Source organism: Bos mutus, chromosome X (genome assembly GCF_027580195.1).
Source record: "Bos mutus isolate GX-2022 chromosome X, NWIPB_WYAK_1.1, whole genome shotgun sequence".
NCBI lineage: Eukaryota > Metazoa > Chordata > Mammalia > Artiodactyla > Bovidae > Bos > Bos mutus.
In genome coordinates, this window is record NC_091646.1 from 115,354,392 (window position 1) to 115,372,414 (window position 18,023).

At 41.4% G+C, this 18,023-nt stretch overlaps 1 protein-coding gene across 3 annotated transcripts in view; it reads right to left on the minus strand.

Annotated features, from left to right (window-relative positions):
* The window catches only part of PIR (pirin), a 99,456-nt gene that overhangs the window by 30,150 nt on the left and 51,283 nt on the right, over positions 1-18,023 (minus strand). For all 3 annotated transcript variants that reach the window (XM_070365767.1, XM_070365768.1, XM_005903113.2), the window contains one exon: positions 6,525-6,609. In XM_070365767.1, coding sequence (XP_070221868.1) covers positions 6,525-6,609 — 85 coding nt within the window. The remainder of the gene's footprint in view (positions 1-6,524; positions 6,610-18,023) is intronic.

Consider the following 18,023-nt stretch of genomic DNA (forward strand, 5'->3'; position numbering starts at 1 on the left):
TTACTTTGAAGGAATTTTCAGCAAGTATTTCCTAAAAACAAGAGTATTTTCCAATATAACCTGAGTGCACTTATAAAAATGATGACATTGATACAATATCAATGAAAAAATTATGGCCATTAATGTAATACTATAAGCTATGTACAGACATTTAAATTGAGCCAATTGTGTCAGTAATGCGTTTTAGGGCAAAAAGAAAAATACATGTCTAGACCAGGATGGAATTCAGGGTCATGTGTGGCATTTAGTTGTCACTTGTAATCTCCTTTCATCTGAAATGGTTCTTCAGCCTTTTTCTTCATTAAAAGTACAGACTTATTATTTTGTTTTTTAATTTTTTTCATTTATTTTTAATTGGAGGATAATTGCTTTACAATATTGTGATGGTTTCTGCCAAACATCACCATGAACCAGCCATAGGTATACATATGTCCCCTCCCTCTTGAACCTCCCTCCCCCCTCCCACCCCATCCCACCCCTCTAGGTTGTCACAAAGCACTGGATTTGAGCTCCTTGTGTCATACAGCAAATTCCCACTGGCTATCTGTTTTACATATGGTAATGTATGTTTCAATGCTACTCTCAGACTTGCTGTTTTGTAGAATGCCCCTCAGTTTGGATTTCTTTGATGTGTCCTCATCATGACAGCATTGTTTGTTAATCCCTTTCCCTCTCAACTTTACAGATGCGTTTTTATTTTCAATGCTTTAATTTTTTTAGTTCAGAAGAGCACGAAGGATGAAACAAGGAACGTATACATTGACATATTTATTTCGTTTCTTTCTTCTCTTTTGCAGATAAAATCATATAGGTGAGAGAAACAGCCCCTAACTAGTTGCTTCCAGTCAATTTTCTATGCCCAGAGAATATGATTTTCTTGCAGGAGAAGAGGGTGTGAGAGAATGGTCACATCCCAGATCTTCCAGCAGGAAGGAATTCAAGGGGGAGCTGAAGCAGAGTGAAAGCAGATTTATTCAGGGAGATACACACTCCTTGACAGACTGTGGGTCCTTCCTGAAGGTGAGAGAGGCCCTGGGGTAAGGCGTGGTTAGTTTTTATGGGCTGGGTAACTTCATACACTAATGAGTGGGAGGATTATTCAAGCTATTTTGGGGAAAGGGCAGGGATTTCCAGGACTGGGCCACCACCCACTTTTTAGCCTCTGAACTGTCATGGCACCTGTGGGTGTGTCAGTTAGCACACGCTGATGTATTACAATGAGCGTGTAATGAAGCTCAAGGTCTAGTGGAAGTCAAGTCTTCCACCGTCTTAGGCCTAGTAGGTTCTAACCAGTTTTTGTTGTTTCTGCTTCGATAGTCACATCTTTCTCTCACTCTGACTCCCATCTTCCTCTTTTATTTATACAGACCCTTATGATTACATCAGCCCACCTGGATTACCTACGCTAATCTCCCCATCTCAAGATCCTTAATTTAATCACAGCTGTAACACCCCCTGTATCATGTAAGGTAACACATTCAAAGGTTCCAAGACTTGGATGTGGACATCTTTGTGCAGCCATTATTCTGCTATTACAGAATAATAGGATAAGCTGTATGTTCTCTTAAGAAATTTTGTTGACTTATGTATATATGTGTTTAGTTGCTCAGTTGTGTCCGACTCTTTGCGATCCCATAGACTGTAGCCTGACAGGTTCCTCTGTCCATGGGATTCTCCAGGCAAGAATACTGGAGTGGGCTGCCATTTCCTTCTCCAGGGGATCTTCCCAACCCAGGGATCAAACCTGGGTCTCCTGCATTGCAGGCAGACTCTCCACCAGCTGAGCTATGAGGGAAGCCTGGTCTAGTTGTAAAACAGTAATAATTGAGATCCTTCAACAGGTCAGCGTTCTCCATCTTCCAAAGGATACTGTGGCCATTCAGTATCACAGAAGAAGATCAGGCGTGTCTTTTTAAATTCTGGGAATCAAACTTGTTCCAATTTTTTAAATACATTTTAAAGAAGTGGTTCTGGAACTGCTAGCTCCAATCTGTAAAAGAGAAAAAAGCAGCATCCACAGCTGTGGCTTTTTTCCACCAGAAGCATCCTTCCCTGCTCTAGATGGGGGTGTAGACAGACTCTCCACCGAAGCTTTCCTTCCTTGGTCAGATTTAGTCTGTCCCTTACCAACATAGGTGCCTTATTCATCCCTCCCGGTTCTACCACTGAGGCGGGGTGGAGATGCACCAGGGGTAGACCTGATGGCATCCCGGATTGATTTCTAGTTCCTTACCACCAAGACCTTTGTTTGATTTGCCAGAGTAGTTTCCCAGGATGCTTCCCAAGCTAGGACTACTAGGGAAGCATCCGTCGTATGTGTGCTTGTGCACATTCCTGCGTATAGTCCTGACCGCAGTAGAAATGGTGACTCATAAAGAGATGAGCAACAACCAAGATGTCCCTTCTGAGTGTCACCACACCAGTATAGCAAAAGAGGTGGTGGAGGGTTGGCCAGCGAAGAAAAAGTGATTTTTGTCCTTAAGCTATTAGGACCAATCCTTCCAATTCATTTCCAAAGATTCCACAAAAGAATATCTAAGGGGTTGAGACAAAAGCCATCAGAGAGCCCCCTCTGGTCCGCTAAGAGCTAGCGCTACCAAAGGAAGAAGCCCATTGCATTTCCAATCTGAAGAATCACATATACTCTAAAGAAAAGCTAAAAGTTGAGGGAAGCAAAGAGGGCTTACGAAATGAAGTTTTCCTGTAACATAGCAATCCTCCAGTTTTAACATTGCAGATCATGCTTTTAAACATCAAGTAGCAGGGATACTGTGAAGGAAGATGGAAAAAATAAACAGAGTGGGTCCTGAGGGCCCAACTGTGATGCAGTCAGTGAGAAGACAAAGGAGACAGGAGGACCAGAAGGCACAAGATTCTGGAAAAGACTGATATTTTCCTAGAAATATAGACTTATGAACTTCCTAATGAATGATAACAAACAGTGTTATCTGGACATCAGTTTATAGCAAGGGAAATCACACTGCTTTGCAAGAGATGGTAAAAGTCACTGCAAAAAAAACAAAAAACAAAAAAGATAACTACTTCTTATTATTTTAGCCAAGAACTAACATGAAAAATGTGTGCTTAATGTAAGAAGAATCTGGTACTGTCAGAGATTCGACAAATTGGATTCTTTGTAAGAGATGCACCATCTAGCTCAATTCCTGATATCAACTGCCTTCCAAATCATCATTGCGTGAAACATCTGTTTTCTGCAAGATTAGCACAACTCTACAGAAACGTGCCTTGCGCAAAGGAAGTAAAGACATGGTAAAAATTGATTCCAATACTATTTGTGGGAAGGAATTCAGATAAAACCTCATCTGACTCATGAGAAATGTTACCAGTCTCCCTTAACTGGATGTCCCTCAGGACATAAGCATTTTCCTGGTGTTGGAAATGGGATGGCAGCAGTACATGCCTATATTTCTATCCTTTAGTTTGGCAACGGTACAACAAAATCAACATTAAATTAGTGAGATTGCAAAGCTTATGACAAAAGCCAAACATAACCCAGACATCCACGTCAAATCCCTTTAGCATGAGTAACAAAACAATCCGGAGAAGGCAATGGCACCCCACTCCAGTACTCTTGCCTGGAAAGTCCCATGGATAGAGGAGCCTGGTAGGCTGCAGTCTATGGTGTCGCAGAGTCGGATACAACTGAGCGACTTCGCTTTCACTTTTTACTTTCATGCATTGGAGAAGGAAATGGCAACCCACTCCAGTACTCCTGCCTGGAAAATCCCAGGGACGAGGGAGCCTGGTGGGCTGCCTTCTGTGGGGTTGCACAGAGTCGGACATGACTGAAGTGACTTAGCAGCAGCAGCAGCAGCAACAAAACAATCAAAATATTATAAACAAAACATGATGAGGACCCAAAACATGATGAGACCCATTGTAGCCAATGGGCTACAATTTCAAGGAATATTTGATGAAACACAGCTCTCAAATAAAATAAATTTAGACAGTCCTTGGATTTTATAATGGAATTTGATCCAGGAAGGTGGTTTAAAAAGACAAAAGGTGACCCTGAGTTGAATGATTTGATATTAAAATTTATACAGTATAATTTTACTAACCAATATGTTGGATTAAAGAGTTTGCCTGCAATGCAGGAGATCTGGGTTCAGTCTCAAGGTTGGGAAGATCCCCTAGAGAAGGGAAAGGCTACCCACTCCAGCATTCTGGCCTGGAGAATTCCATGGACTGTATAGTCCATGGGGTCGCAAAGAGTCGGATACAAATGAATGACTTTCACTCTCACTTTTATGTTGGGTTACAGGCAGCCAGAACTATTAAATAAGAAGTGCTGCTTTATAATACCTAAATTGTTTGCCTGGAGTTGGACAGGGAAGCCTCAAACTTTAGATTTGTCAGCTAACATAATGAAAGCATGGATGAGTGTATATGGGGGCAAGTGGAGCACACACTGTAACTGAAAGTGACGTACTGCAAAAGACACGTTTGTCTGCGTCCTAACTAGGTTTGTAACAGACTCGTTTAAAGTGAGTTTACAGTGACCCAATGGTAAACATGCATTTCTAAGCTACTTGTTCCTGTATGTGTCCCAAAACATCTTTGAAACAACTCTGTTTAAAATCCATAATGACAAAATAATCTAGAGATATGGCTTTGTAAACTGACAGATACATATTCTTTTATGAGGCAATATATAGAGTAGTGGTGAAGTACAAAGTCAAAATTAACATGAACCATGAGGGCTTCCTTGGTGGCTCAGATGATAAACAATACACTTGCAATGCAGAAAACCCAGGTTTGATTTCTGGGTCTGGAAGATCCCCTAGAGGAGGAAATGGCAACCCACTCTAGTATTCTTACCTGGATAATCCTGGACGGAGGAGCCTGGTGGGCTACAGTCTATGGGGTCACAAAGAGTCGGACGTGACTGAGCAACTAACACTTTCACTTCACTTTCACACACATTAAGTATTGGTAGGGTCATGGAGAAACTGCTTCTCATATACTGCTGTTGGAACACAGGACTGCCTTTCTGGGTTGCAATCTGCCAGACTTTTAAAATTAAACATGCATAGGCCTTGTGATCATCCCTGGAAACCTACTGTAACAAAACAACCCCCCTCAGGAAGTACATGGCTACAAGGATGTTCACTGCAGATCAGTGTGCAGTAGCCAAGCACTAGAAACAAGGGGAGCACCTGCTAAGAGGGAAGAGCTAAATGCATTGTAGTCAACCCACGGCATAGAATGGGTTCAAAGCCAAAGGAGCAGATCCTGAGGAATTTCCATGAGGTTCGGTCACAAAAGCAAGATGCAAAAATTTATTTATGATTTCATTTCAGTAAAACAAGGACAAAACCCTATACTTGTATACATTTGCTGCTGCTGCTGCTGCTAAGTCGCTTCAGTCATGTCCGACTCTGTGCGACCCCATAGACGGAAGCCTACCAGGCTCCCTGGTCCCTGGGATTCTCCAGGCAAGAACACTGGAGTGGGTTGCCATTTCCTTCTCCAATGCAGGAAAGTGAAAGGTGAAAGTGAAGTCGTTCAGTCGTGTCCAACTCTCAGCGACCCCATAGACTGCAGCCTTCCAGGCTCCTCCGTCCATGGGATTTTCCAGGCAAGAGTACTGGAGTGGGGTGCCATTGCCTTCTCCATTGTATACACATACATGTACATATATGTGTACAGAAGTAAGTGTTGAGAAAAATACTGCAAGATCTTATTCAAGGATTATCTCTGAACTACTCCCAATCTAGGATACAGAGATAATACTGCTATGGGTAGATGAGAGGAGGGGGAAAGGGTTGTGAGGGAAGAAAACTCAAAAAATAAAAGAAAAAACCCACAGCATTAAAACTTAAAGCACATGTGCTGTCACACTTACTGATATAAAAAGTAAGTATGAAGGTAGGCACATGTTTAATTGCATTCATGTAAAAAACCTTTCTGAACTTAAAAGTAGCCAGAATGGAAAAAAACAAAAAAGAGAACAATGGGTCCAAGGTTAATACTGTACCTAATGACTTCAGGGGTGGCCCCTTTAAAAAATAAAACTGGCTTTAAATACTTGGGAGTTTTCTAATTGTTCTTTGGATTTAAATGGTGACTTATAAGTAAATCCTCCATAGCAAAAGCTGTATCTCAATCAAGAATGCACTTGTTCATAAGTAACACAGGTTGGATTGCCTCCAGGAATTGAGTCAAAAGTGGCTGGGAAGTCAAGAGACCTGGGTAAACGTCCTGCCGTGTCCAGCAAGTCCTTACATGGCCTTGAGCAAGTAATGAATCTGTTGGCCCTCAGTGTTCACACCAGCGAAATGAGGGGTGGCCCCAGTGGATTGGCCCTAACATTCTATGAATTCCTCCTGATTTTCTTAACTTGAAAAGCTCAAGCACTCTTCGTTCATTTAAACGTAATTAAACATACACAGGTTCATAGAACTTTGTGTTGAGGTTCAGAAACAAACCCATTCCAGAGAAAGTGGCCCTTATGGTTTTTTCACCCTGAAATGATAACTAAACCCCAGAATCCATCATACCTTTAGGAATAGATTGCACATGCTTCTCTCCTTGGTCCAATTTAAAGTCCAAATATAAGGTTGGTGTGTAAGTGTAAATCTTGGACTAAAAAGAAAAAGGAAATCATCAGCATCTTTCCAAGAATAAGGTTCATCTTTACCTGAGCTGGTCCCTACTGTCATGGGCCTAGGGCCTGGATCCATTATATTTACAACTCCTTCTTGGGAGATGCTATTAAAGTGGGTATGATGGGCTACCAATATACCCACCTCCTGAGGGTCTCAGTCTAAAAGTTCACCCTCCTAACTTGACAATATTGTTGACAAGCTATTCTAGCATGACAGCTGTCTCCCTACAGCCATTTCTCAAATATGATCTGATGTTAATAGTTCAATGGCCGACAGCTTCTCCAACCTTCTCACTTCTTGTCTTCTCCTGAATATAGGTAGGCTAATGCATATCAAATGTTACGTTTCTTTTCCAGGTCTCAGTAAAGCTATGTCCATTTTGAAATTCAAAGAGCACAGCCTGTAAATATTTATTCTAATTTGGCTCTCTTGCATTAAAAGGTGGTCCAACATTGCTGGTCTAAAAAAGCCACAACTCAAAATGTAAGAAAGGCCAACCTTTGCAGGATTTCTCATTGCAAACAGTGGCTTTGATTCCATCAACAGTTCAGCAGTTTGTAATTCAATATACTGCCATTCTGAATCACTGACACAGCCCCAAATCCAAGGGATTATCACTGTTGCCATAAACTTTATGATGTTTCATTGTTTGTCACAAAGTCCCAGTGGTTCTGTTATTTTTTTTAAGTTAAAAAACACACAAAGATGAAAAAGTACATAATGCCAAATTTGGCAAGGATGTGGAGTAAATGGAACTTTTATACATTGCTGGTAGGACTATTACTTGATATAAACACTTGAGAAAACTGCTTGGCAGTATGTACTACACATGGATGTATAAATAATCACAGCATTCCAACTCAACAGGTGTATCCCCAACAGAAATGTTCACTGAAAGACAGGTACTCAAATCTTGATACTGACAATGTTGGTGATAGCCTAAGCTGGAAATATTCCCAATGTCTTTAATGAGAGAAAAGATACGTAAATTGCAATATACAAGAGACTATGACACAGCAAGGAGAATGAATGAACCCAACTACATGCAACAACTCAGATGGATCTTGCAAACACAGTACTGAACAAACAAAACAGATACAGACCATATAACATATGCTTCTGGGGACTTCCCTTGCAGTCCAGTGGCTAAGACTCCAGCTCCCCATGCAGGGAGCCCGGGTTGGGTCCCAGGTTGGGGAACGAGAGCCCACATCCTGCAACTAAAGATCCCACATATAGCAACTAAGACACGGCACAGCCAAATAAATAAATATATAAATCATATGCTTCCATTTCTATAAAGTTCAAAACAAGGGAAAACTAGTCTATGGTATCAGAAATCAGAAAAGTGGTTACCCTGGGATGGGTAGTAACTGAATGAGGTTTAAACGGGGGCTTCTGGAGCCTGGCAGTATTTGGTCTCTTGGTTTCATGGATGAGTTCACTCGGTGAAAATCGTCTGAGTCGTACACATGATTTGTGTACTTTTCTGTGTATGTGCTGTATTTTTTAACAAATACTTACACTCAATAGAAACACAGATGTGTAAATAGACCACAAGATAGAATCCGGAGCCCTTTACCATCCTTAATAAGGGCATCATTTTGCACTATGTCAACTGCACGAGGACATGGCCATGTATCTGCCCTTTTCACCTGGAGCCAATGCACAGGGCCTGTCACATAGTAGGTGTTCAATAAAACTTACCAAATGATGTTTCATTATGAAAAATCTCATGTATAATAATAAATTTATTTATAGTATACATAGTATATTCATCAATATCTTTACCAACATGTAGCAAAATGCCTCTCTTCAAGACAGGTGATTAGGTATGGCCCAAGTATATGTCCGGTCATTAAGTTTTGGAATAGAGAATTGTAAATAATGCTAGAAGATTATTCCCTGAAAAGTCCCATGAATTGAAGCTTTGGGCTTCAAGTGGTCTGGTAGGTGCTTTTACGTGGCTTAGGAGGTCAAGCTGCATCCATACAGCTTCAAAGACTGGAAAGGCCAATTCCCCTGTGGGAACATAAATGAAAGAAGAAAGACCTGTGACATCAAGGGTGACCTGAGGCCAAAGATTCCCAATCAATCTGAGGAGCTTGGAGCACACGTGAAACAAGGGCAGCACCCGCGGGACACAGATCTGATCCTCTAGCATCATGAGGTGTGTGAGGCACCATCTGGAAAGGATCTGGTTTTGCCTAATGAAAACTTCTAAAATTACTCCTAAAAAGATCAAGGGAAAACTTCACTTAGTATCAGATGACTCCTCTTCCAAGGCAATATTTTACTCTCTTTCAGAAAAAAGAATCTGTTTGGTTCAAGCATCTTTTCTGATCTCTGCCTCCTGGCCAAGGCAGTATCCCTGGCAACAGCAAAGACGCGAATCACAAAGAGGCTCTTGGCTTAACTTTTACTAGAAGTCTCCCAAAATGTATGCATAGAAGTCATCCATGAGGCTTTGATGCTGGTATTGCTTTTCCTGGTGACTAGCAACGCCTTTATCTTCTTCTGGGCTTAGTTCACTCCATCTGAAAATCTGATGAGACTTCACTGATGTTGAAATGTATTTCTGGTTCTGAAATTCTGAATCAGAAAGTTAATGTTTTTTCCCCCACTTTTTAATTTTTTAAATTCTGTTCTGATTTCTCAGACTAGAGCTGTAGAGAAGTGAGAAGGTAGCTGGGGCGAGGGAGAGCCACTCAGGCTGTGGGGACTATGTGGATGCCACTGGTTAACTCGTGCTGTTCTTGCCCCGAACCCCAGCCATCAACTTTGCCCTCCTGGTTAGCTCTTCTCTTCTTCCTGCCTCTAGCTTCTCAACCTAATCCATACTGCCTCTCCAAATAGTAGCCCCTCTCTCTCTAATACTGCAAGGACACAGATATGCGTATGCACACATAAGACACAGAATTCTGTACTTATGTATTAATTTACAAACTTACAAAAAACAACCAATGAGAGCCATTAGAAAAGCCACAAATATATCCTACAACCTCACAGTATGAAAAGGGCTACAGGGAAGTTTTAAATTCATTTTGAAGGTTTTTCTTTTTTTTAACAACATCTACAGCTTAAAACAGGATTCTGATTCTAGTCTCTCTGTACTGAAAATCAGATCATTGACAGTTTCAACATAACACATCTTGAATAATCAACTACCCAAAACCTGTATGTACCCTATTCTATTTAAATTAATCCATACTGAGATAAAACTCAATTTGAAAGCTGTTCCTATGAATCTGTGTATGCATATATGTATATGTATATATATATATATGAATATACACACACACACACAGAGTTTTTGAAAAGCAGCTAGGTTTTGCTTTTTAAAATTTTGATCTTCAATGGTAGCTCTGTTGAAATACCAAATACAATTTCTCTTCATTTAACTCAAGGATGGTAACACCAGCCTCCAATACACTTTGAGCACATCTGGACTTAATTTTTCCATCACACACACTGCTGATTTGCAACCACAAAGAAATATTGCCATTCAGCATACTCTTGTGTTCTGTTTTGTTTATTTTCAAATGCAGTATTAAACTATTAATAGATCCTCAAAATAGAATGAAAATTTAGTTACACAAATCATTCTTTTTTTTTTTTTTTTGCTCTCAATCTATCTATTTCATTAGGATTAAAATAAACTGGTTCAAGGCAACCTAAAATAAAACATTTCTCCATATATCTGTTTCAGCATGAACCAAACTAACGCACCTAAATTCCATCAGAGAATTATTGTCGTCGTCCTTTTGCTCTCTTTTGGTCCTGATTAACACTGCCTGCACAGGTACTAAAATCCCACACGGTTCCTCTTTCGCCTTTCTTTTCATTATTTAATTGTCTTTAAAGCATTTGGGAAACTTATCTTTAAAGGCTTCCATCTGTATTTTAAAAGCCCAATAGCTTAAAGTCTTACAGTTCAAATATCATGAAGGCAAAGCTTCTAGAAGTGAAGTAACAGAACTCTTTATGAGATGTTAAGGGTAAATTCTGGCTAACCACTAACAACAGGGGTGCTACCAAATCCAGACCAGCCTTGTCTCTCTTTCTCTATAAATACGTCGGAATTAAACCCTAAACGAGCCTAAGACACCACTCCAATAATGACCACAAAACCACCAAGACAAAGCACGCTCTACAAAACCACTTCCTTCAGAAACTCAACAACCTTCATTTTCCAGCCTTCAAAGACCTCCCGCTTCCCCTGGCTTTCGGTATGATACCCGTGTTAAGCTGGTTTCCTTCCTCCGCTTTTATTCATAAATGTGATCTTAATTAGGAGATGAAATTACTTCCACATGGAAGCCATGTGGCTTAGTATGTCTTCCCAAGGAAAAGAAAGGTGCCTGCTATGTTGCTTGCTCTGTATAAGTGAGATGAAATGAGATGAAATGAAATGAAGATGAGATGAAAAGAAGATGAAATATCGTTCATGTTGCCGCTGCTCCTTCCACAAATAACTACCTCCCATCTATCCCTGCATGCTACTCATTCTACTGCCATGCTGGCCTTCCCTAAAGCCAAGGGGCAGCAGTTTGTCACATGTCAGAGCTGCAATAAGTGTTTTCACATCTTTTTGAGAACTATTTTCAAACCTTTGATGATGGAGTGATTTTTTTTTTAGGAAAAGCACTTGAATTCTCGATCTTACTAGATGCTGCTTAGGCAAATTACTCTAGGGTAACACGTGCAAATTTTCAGTATTTTATAAAAGAAAGAAGCAGTGTATATACCTATTCCTGGACCCTCACTCTCATGTTGGATCATCACCCTAATGTTCAGCATTTGTTTTTTTGGCATCATGGCTAACTTTTGATGGATACCTTTGCACGTAAATTTTTGACCACATTTCTATTTTTGGCCTTTCTCAGTGAAATTGTGGGTCTAAAGGTCTAGACATTTCAATACGGCTCTTGATATATCTACAAGTTTATGGCCAAATGCAATGTGGCCAAAAGTGAGGCGGTCAACACGGTAATGTGACTGAATAGCAATTTCCCCAAACTTGTCTACTGCTTCCCTGGTGGCTCAGACGATAAAGTGTCTGCCTGCAATGTGGGAGAACTGGGTTCGATCCCTGGGTTGGGAAGATCCTCTGGAGAAGGAAATGGCAACCCACTCCAGTACTCATCTAGAAAATTCCATGGACGGAGGAGCCTATGTCCATTGTAGGCGATGGTCCATGGGATCGCAGAGTCGGCCACGACTGAGCAACTTCACCCTTGTCTACTGCTAGTTGTTGGTTTTCCTGGTCTCTGTAATTACACTATACCACAGGGCAGTTTTCTAACTCATTATGTGCTCTAAATATTGGCTTTTTCCCCCATTCATCTAATCTCCTATTGTTAGAAAGTTAACTCATTCCAACAAATTCCCTATTGTTACGCATTTTAATTTTTTCCCCAATACATTCTTCTTCAAAAATAGAAGGGAAGGATTAATTGCTGGAAAATAAAAAGAAAAGGGAAAAAAACCTGGAAATCCCTGAAAAAATAGAGTTGCAGGGCGTGGGGTCAAGGGAGTTTGTTGCTTCTCTTATCAATTTATCTGAGACAGTTTTTTAAAAAATAAATGAAGGCTATTTACCCTTAATACTGTTAGTTGTAAAAGTCACCCAGTTTGTTTTTGGCTTTTTTATGGCATTTCTGACATGGGTCAGCTCTACCAATCTTTTCCTTGCAATGCTTTTAAACTCAGAAAGTCTTTCCCCATGCAAAGGTCACTTGAAATGTTTGCCTTTATCTTTCCAGTTCAAAATTTTTTAAGTATTTAATTCTTTGATCTATGTCACATTTATTTTCCTGTGAGGTGTGAGATCAGAAGCCAACCTGGTTTCTTTCTATGAATGCTTAATCAGTTGTCCCCGCTGACTTATTCTTCTCTTTTCCCCAACAGATGACCATCTTCTTTATCACGAAGTTTGCACATACACTTGGTCTGTTTCAGGCAGGTTCTCTTCCTGCCAGTCACCAAAAAAAAGAGCCTCAGTGGAAAAAACTTTATTGGTGGACTAGCTCAGAGGCTTCAACTAAGAGAGGATGATCTACTCCACAGGAGTTCTGGGCATCATCTAGCCCATCACCCATGGGGCTTCCCCATCTCATCTTCCTGTCACGACACTCCTGCTCTCACAGGGCTTTGCACTAGGGAGGAAACCCACCAGCACAGATCTGTTCTCTCCACCACTTACACCTCCATACAACTCAAGAAACTCACTGCCAGATCCACGGCCCCTGTGGGAGAACCATGCCTTCCTCTTTCATCAGGAGATAGCATGCTTTGAGGAAATGAAAAGTAGATTCACCCATTCTTTAAAGCCAAATTCCAACTCTTGTTGTTGAGAACTGGCTGATGCTCTTCAACCAAAGGGTAAGTCTTCTGTCTCCAATCCAAAGCACTCTGATTTCAGAATTCTTCATTATTTTAAAGAATTCTGATAAGGAGTGGGAGAGATTAGTTCCTATCCTTAGTGCCAAAGGTATTGTGGGGAGCATTAAAACCCTTAATTACATTTTGACATATACATGAAGTGTTACCCAAAGAGAAGACAAGGAACTCGTGGGCAAAATGCCAATGACTCTGTATAGGGTGATAGTTAGAGAGGGTCAAACCACATTTTTAACTTTTATCAATAATACAGGATTACAGAAAATCTCGACCATCAAGCTGTCCAGCTGAGCAGCCTTTGTAGATATAGCCAAGTTATTCTACAGTCTAGTCTCAAGAGCATCCTTTTTCAAGAAGCATTTTCATCAGTAGGAACAGTCGAGTCCCTCCCCTTCTTACCTTGTGTTTGGGAGAGGGGTCATGAGGAGAGAAGAGCTAAAGAGGAAGGAAACAAAGATGCTGACAGGACTCAAGGTCCCAAAATTTAATCAGAGACATGTTCATTGTGAAAGCAGTCTTTGATTTCTTCACTCTTTGAGTCAGCATCTTTGCACAAAATTGGGTTACAGACATTCTAAAATTTTTTGGAAAATAAAAAACAGAGAAAGAACAAATGCCCATCTCTTAGATGAATAATCCATCCATAATCCTACAAAGGCTACAGAACAATAAAATCACAAATGGCCCCTAAATATGCCAACAGGGAAACTTCCTATTGCTTATCTCCCATCCATGGGTAATGTTTTTCAAGGCTAAGTCAGCAAATCTATTAATCAATGCTAGAATATCCCTGACAGAGCTTTATAATGCTTTTAGTCTCTATTAGTTACGCTTGGTATTTACTAAGAGGCTTTAAGAGTTCTTCTGAGAAAGTACATCGACATGGGAAACTATCTGGCAAACATACAATCTCATAGAGCTCTGGAGACAGACCACATTGTGGACATGAAGCTTTGACTGTAGGTCTAAGGGGGAATTAACTATGGCACAGCGCTTCTCCCACATAATCGCTTGCAAGATGTTCTGACATAATCGCAGTGTCTGAAGACAAGTGCCTGAAGATACCCTTCTGGTGAACATAGAAGATGGAGGCTCATTCTGAAGCTTTCCTCCATGAAAATGAGCTGAGGCATTCCCAAACTGGAGAGAGAGACACTCAGCAAGTTTATGTATAATGGCTGAAGGGTATGATAAAGGCAGACCTACTGTGCAAAAAAAATGGGGCAGACCTGAGTTTGGGTCTAGGTTCCTTCCACATGGAGCCGTATGACTTTTGCCCAGTTAAGTTACTGCATCCTCATCTACAATGTGACGGAGGTGGACAGCTGCTCTATCATATCTATTGCTGCCAGACATTATGACTCAAACCCAAGTGCCAGAAACCACAGGAAGAGTAGGTCTTGCCTGGTTCTGAAAAGCATCGCATATTGTCAGGAATTCTAGACTCATGCTGCACTAAGAACTTCATTCACATCTTAATACCTCACAATAACCTCTCAGGAACATGTCTCTTCCTTGATCAACCCCCAAACTTACTACACCAACCCATCTGAATGAAGAAAGTCTTCAAAGGCTCCAAAGTATCAAATAGGGCCTCCCATCTACCCAGAAACAAGGAAAGAGGAAGTTCCCTACTATTCAGCAATAGTTCTGAGAACCTGAAGAGTTGACAAGGCTGCTGAAGGGCCAGAGACCTAGGGAAGGGGTCAGTACTTATCCCCATCCAGGGCAGGGGACTGTTCATAATTCCTGGGTGAGGAGGAAGTGGTTAGCTCCTTAGCAAGATGAGGGATGAGTCAAGAATTCCCTCTTTAACATCCATCTCTCCTCTTACGCACTCTCTGTCTTGAAAGTTCCCATGGAAAAGAAACCCACTCTCAGGAGAAAATCTGATTTCTGTTGGGTTGTGCTGAATTGCTAAGGATCTATGTAAGTCTGTGGTTAGGAGCACAAGGTTGGGAGCCAGACATCCAATTAGAAGGCCAGTTCTGTCACTCCCTAGATGCATAACCCTGGGTGAGTTGACCATCTCATGATGCCCTGGGTCCTTCTCTCATCAGGCTGTTATGAGAATTTGACTGGACACATTTTATGTCTCTCCTCAGAGTCCCTCAGCTTCACTGGCTTCTGAGGCCTTGGCCACTTACGGAGATGCCCCTGGGTGCCATGGCTGCTGCCAGTGTTGACACCTCCAGCTACCTCAGCCCCTCCTGGTTGACTGTCAAGTTCTGAATGGCTTCCATCGCCCCCACAGGGGTGGGAACTACAGTAGCTACAGAGTCTGGCCTGACAGACCTCCACACCTAGACTGGAATGAAGATCCAAGCTGCTGGATGGGGTGTGTGGAAGGGCCTGGGGACAGTCTGGAAGGGCAGGGAATTAGCATCCCTGGGGCAGACTTTGGCCAAAGAGGGATGACAGATGTAAGATGATGGAACAATTCTTCCTCTTTCTTCCTTCATTAGAAAGTTCTGAGCTACAGTTTTCTGAACAGGCCTCCTGTGTCACCAAGCATCTGTTTTGCTTCCTGTCTCCCTCACTCCCACCGCCCTGGGTCTGCACATGAGACCTGCCTAGGCTCTGTTTTCCAGAGAACCCAGGTAAAATCAGGAGGAAAAATAACTAATACATGTAAAACACTCAGAGCCTCACTGAGCAACACTGTTGCCACCACCCACATGTGGCTACTGAGCACAAGAAATGTGGTGAGCGTGAATCAAGATGTGCTGTGTTAAAAAAAAAAAAAAAAAAGACAAACTGGGATTTCAAAGAGTTAGCACAACAGAAATCTCATTATAATTTTATATTAGTTATATATTGAAAGGACACGGAGAAGGCAATGGCACCCCACTCCAGTACTCTTGCCTGGAAAATGCCATGGATGGAGAAGCCTGGTAGGCTGCAGTCCATGGGGTCGCTAAGAATCGGATACAACTGAGCGACTTCACTTTCCCTTTTCACTTTCATGCATTGGAGAAGGAAATGGCAAGCCACTCCAGTGTTCTTGCCTGGAGAATCCCAGGGACCGGGGAGCCTGGTGAGCTGCCGTCTGTGGGGTCGCACGGAGTCGGACACGACTGAAGTGACTTAGCAGTATATTGAAAGGACAATATTTTAGGTAACGGACTAAAGTATATTGCCAAAATTAACTTCAGCTGCTTATTTTTCCTTTTTGAGTGCATCTACTGAAAATTTTAAATGACATGTGGCTTCCATTATATTTTTATTGGACAACTCTGACTTTGAATATAGTACTTTTTAAGCCTGAAAAAGATGTCAGCCATTTTCATTTCTCATCCCAAGAAGGTCTAGAGATTTGCTGTCCAAAAAGCCTAATGATAAAAAGGGAATGTGAGAACAGAAAGTGAGACAGATAAGGGAAAGGGGAACGAATATTTATGAATTACTCTTTCTGTGGTTAGGCACATTATATACCATGCAAATAATTCAACGACTACATCTTAATGTCCCTATTTGGCAGAGAAGGAAATGAAGGTGCAAAAGCAAATTTTCCTAAGATCACAGGGGATCAAACAATGGAACTAAAAGGCAGACCCAGGTTTGCTTGACCCCACAGTCCATGCTCTTTTCAATCTATTATACTGTCAAAGGATTGGCTCGATAATGGTACAGTCTGGATAATGTAGCCGAGATGTTTTGGCATGAGTGAGGACATCCTAGAATCCCTAAATCGCCCACACAGGAGATCACCTACACTAAACAAGTTGAAAGCTGTTGCTGGACACAAATCAATCCATCTCTCCTTCTCTCTCTCCCCATCACACGCACCCCCACACCCGCACTGTGGGCACACGTAATGCAAGTGGTCACGGCACCTGATCACACAAAGCCATGAAAACCCCTCTTATTTTGTATTTTTGCTCCATCATTCCCTGGTCCAACCCCATCACCCCAGTGGCTCTCAGTCAAATTATTAACATTCTTCCACAAGGAATAGTCACACTCGCCTACCATACATGAGTTTCTGTTTCTTCCTATCCTTGTCAGCACTTGATTTTTATCAACTTATAGAGTGTAAAGTGGTAGATTATTAGAAAAGACATTTTTCTATGCATTGGTTAGAGGATTACCTTTTCATATTCTTCTCTGACTTCAACAGTTGGCTGGAGGATGTTCTTAAGAGCTGCTGTCCAGAGTTGCCACCAACACAAGCATCTGACTTCTCAAGAAGGCACAAATGTCTCACCTCGGAGAATGGAAGACTATGGATACATGGCTTCATTCTCCCAACTATGCTGATGCTCTGGCCTGATCACATACATCCGTTTTCTGCAGATGTCACTGCTCTAGAGCTTGGAGATCTGCTTGTGCAACAAGGTCTCATGGAACCAGGCCTGGTGTTACAGTAAATGTACGTCCTATTGTTTCAGGGACATTTTTTAAAACAAATGAGCACTGGACAGAATGAATTTAAGTTTAGCAGTCCTGATGGAGCCACATCAAGTCCAGGAGGGCAACCCGGGCTACTGTGCTTATAAAGAAAAAGAAAATCCATGTTCTACTGAAGCAGAGCAGAATTTAAATTGGGTGAAAGGCCTTTGGGATTTTATTTAGAATGGAATTTTTAATTATAATTTCTTTTGATTTGGCTTATAAAGGCAAGGAGTTTTAGATCAGAATCTGACTTTCTTCTTAGAGATTTGATGATGGGATCTGTTCAAATTTGGGACATTTTAACATCTAGATATTTCTTATGCTGTCACTCGGGCTTCTTATACACCACTCAACCTGGCTGCATATATTTTCAACAGGGAAATAAGATAGGGAGTCAATGTGCAGCCTAGAATATGTGATATACCTTGATGTTAAGAAAGACTCTCTGCGCCCATTTCAAAATTTTCTGGTTAGCCCAGCTTATCCCAGACGCAGAAGTTCGTTTTGGTGGGAGGAGGTCCAGGCTGATAAATTTCTCCTCTCCTTCCCTGAGGGGGGCACTCATTGCTAAGTGTAAAATCCAATAGGCTAACA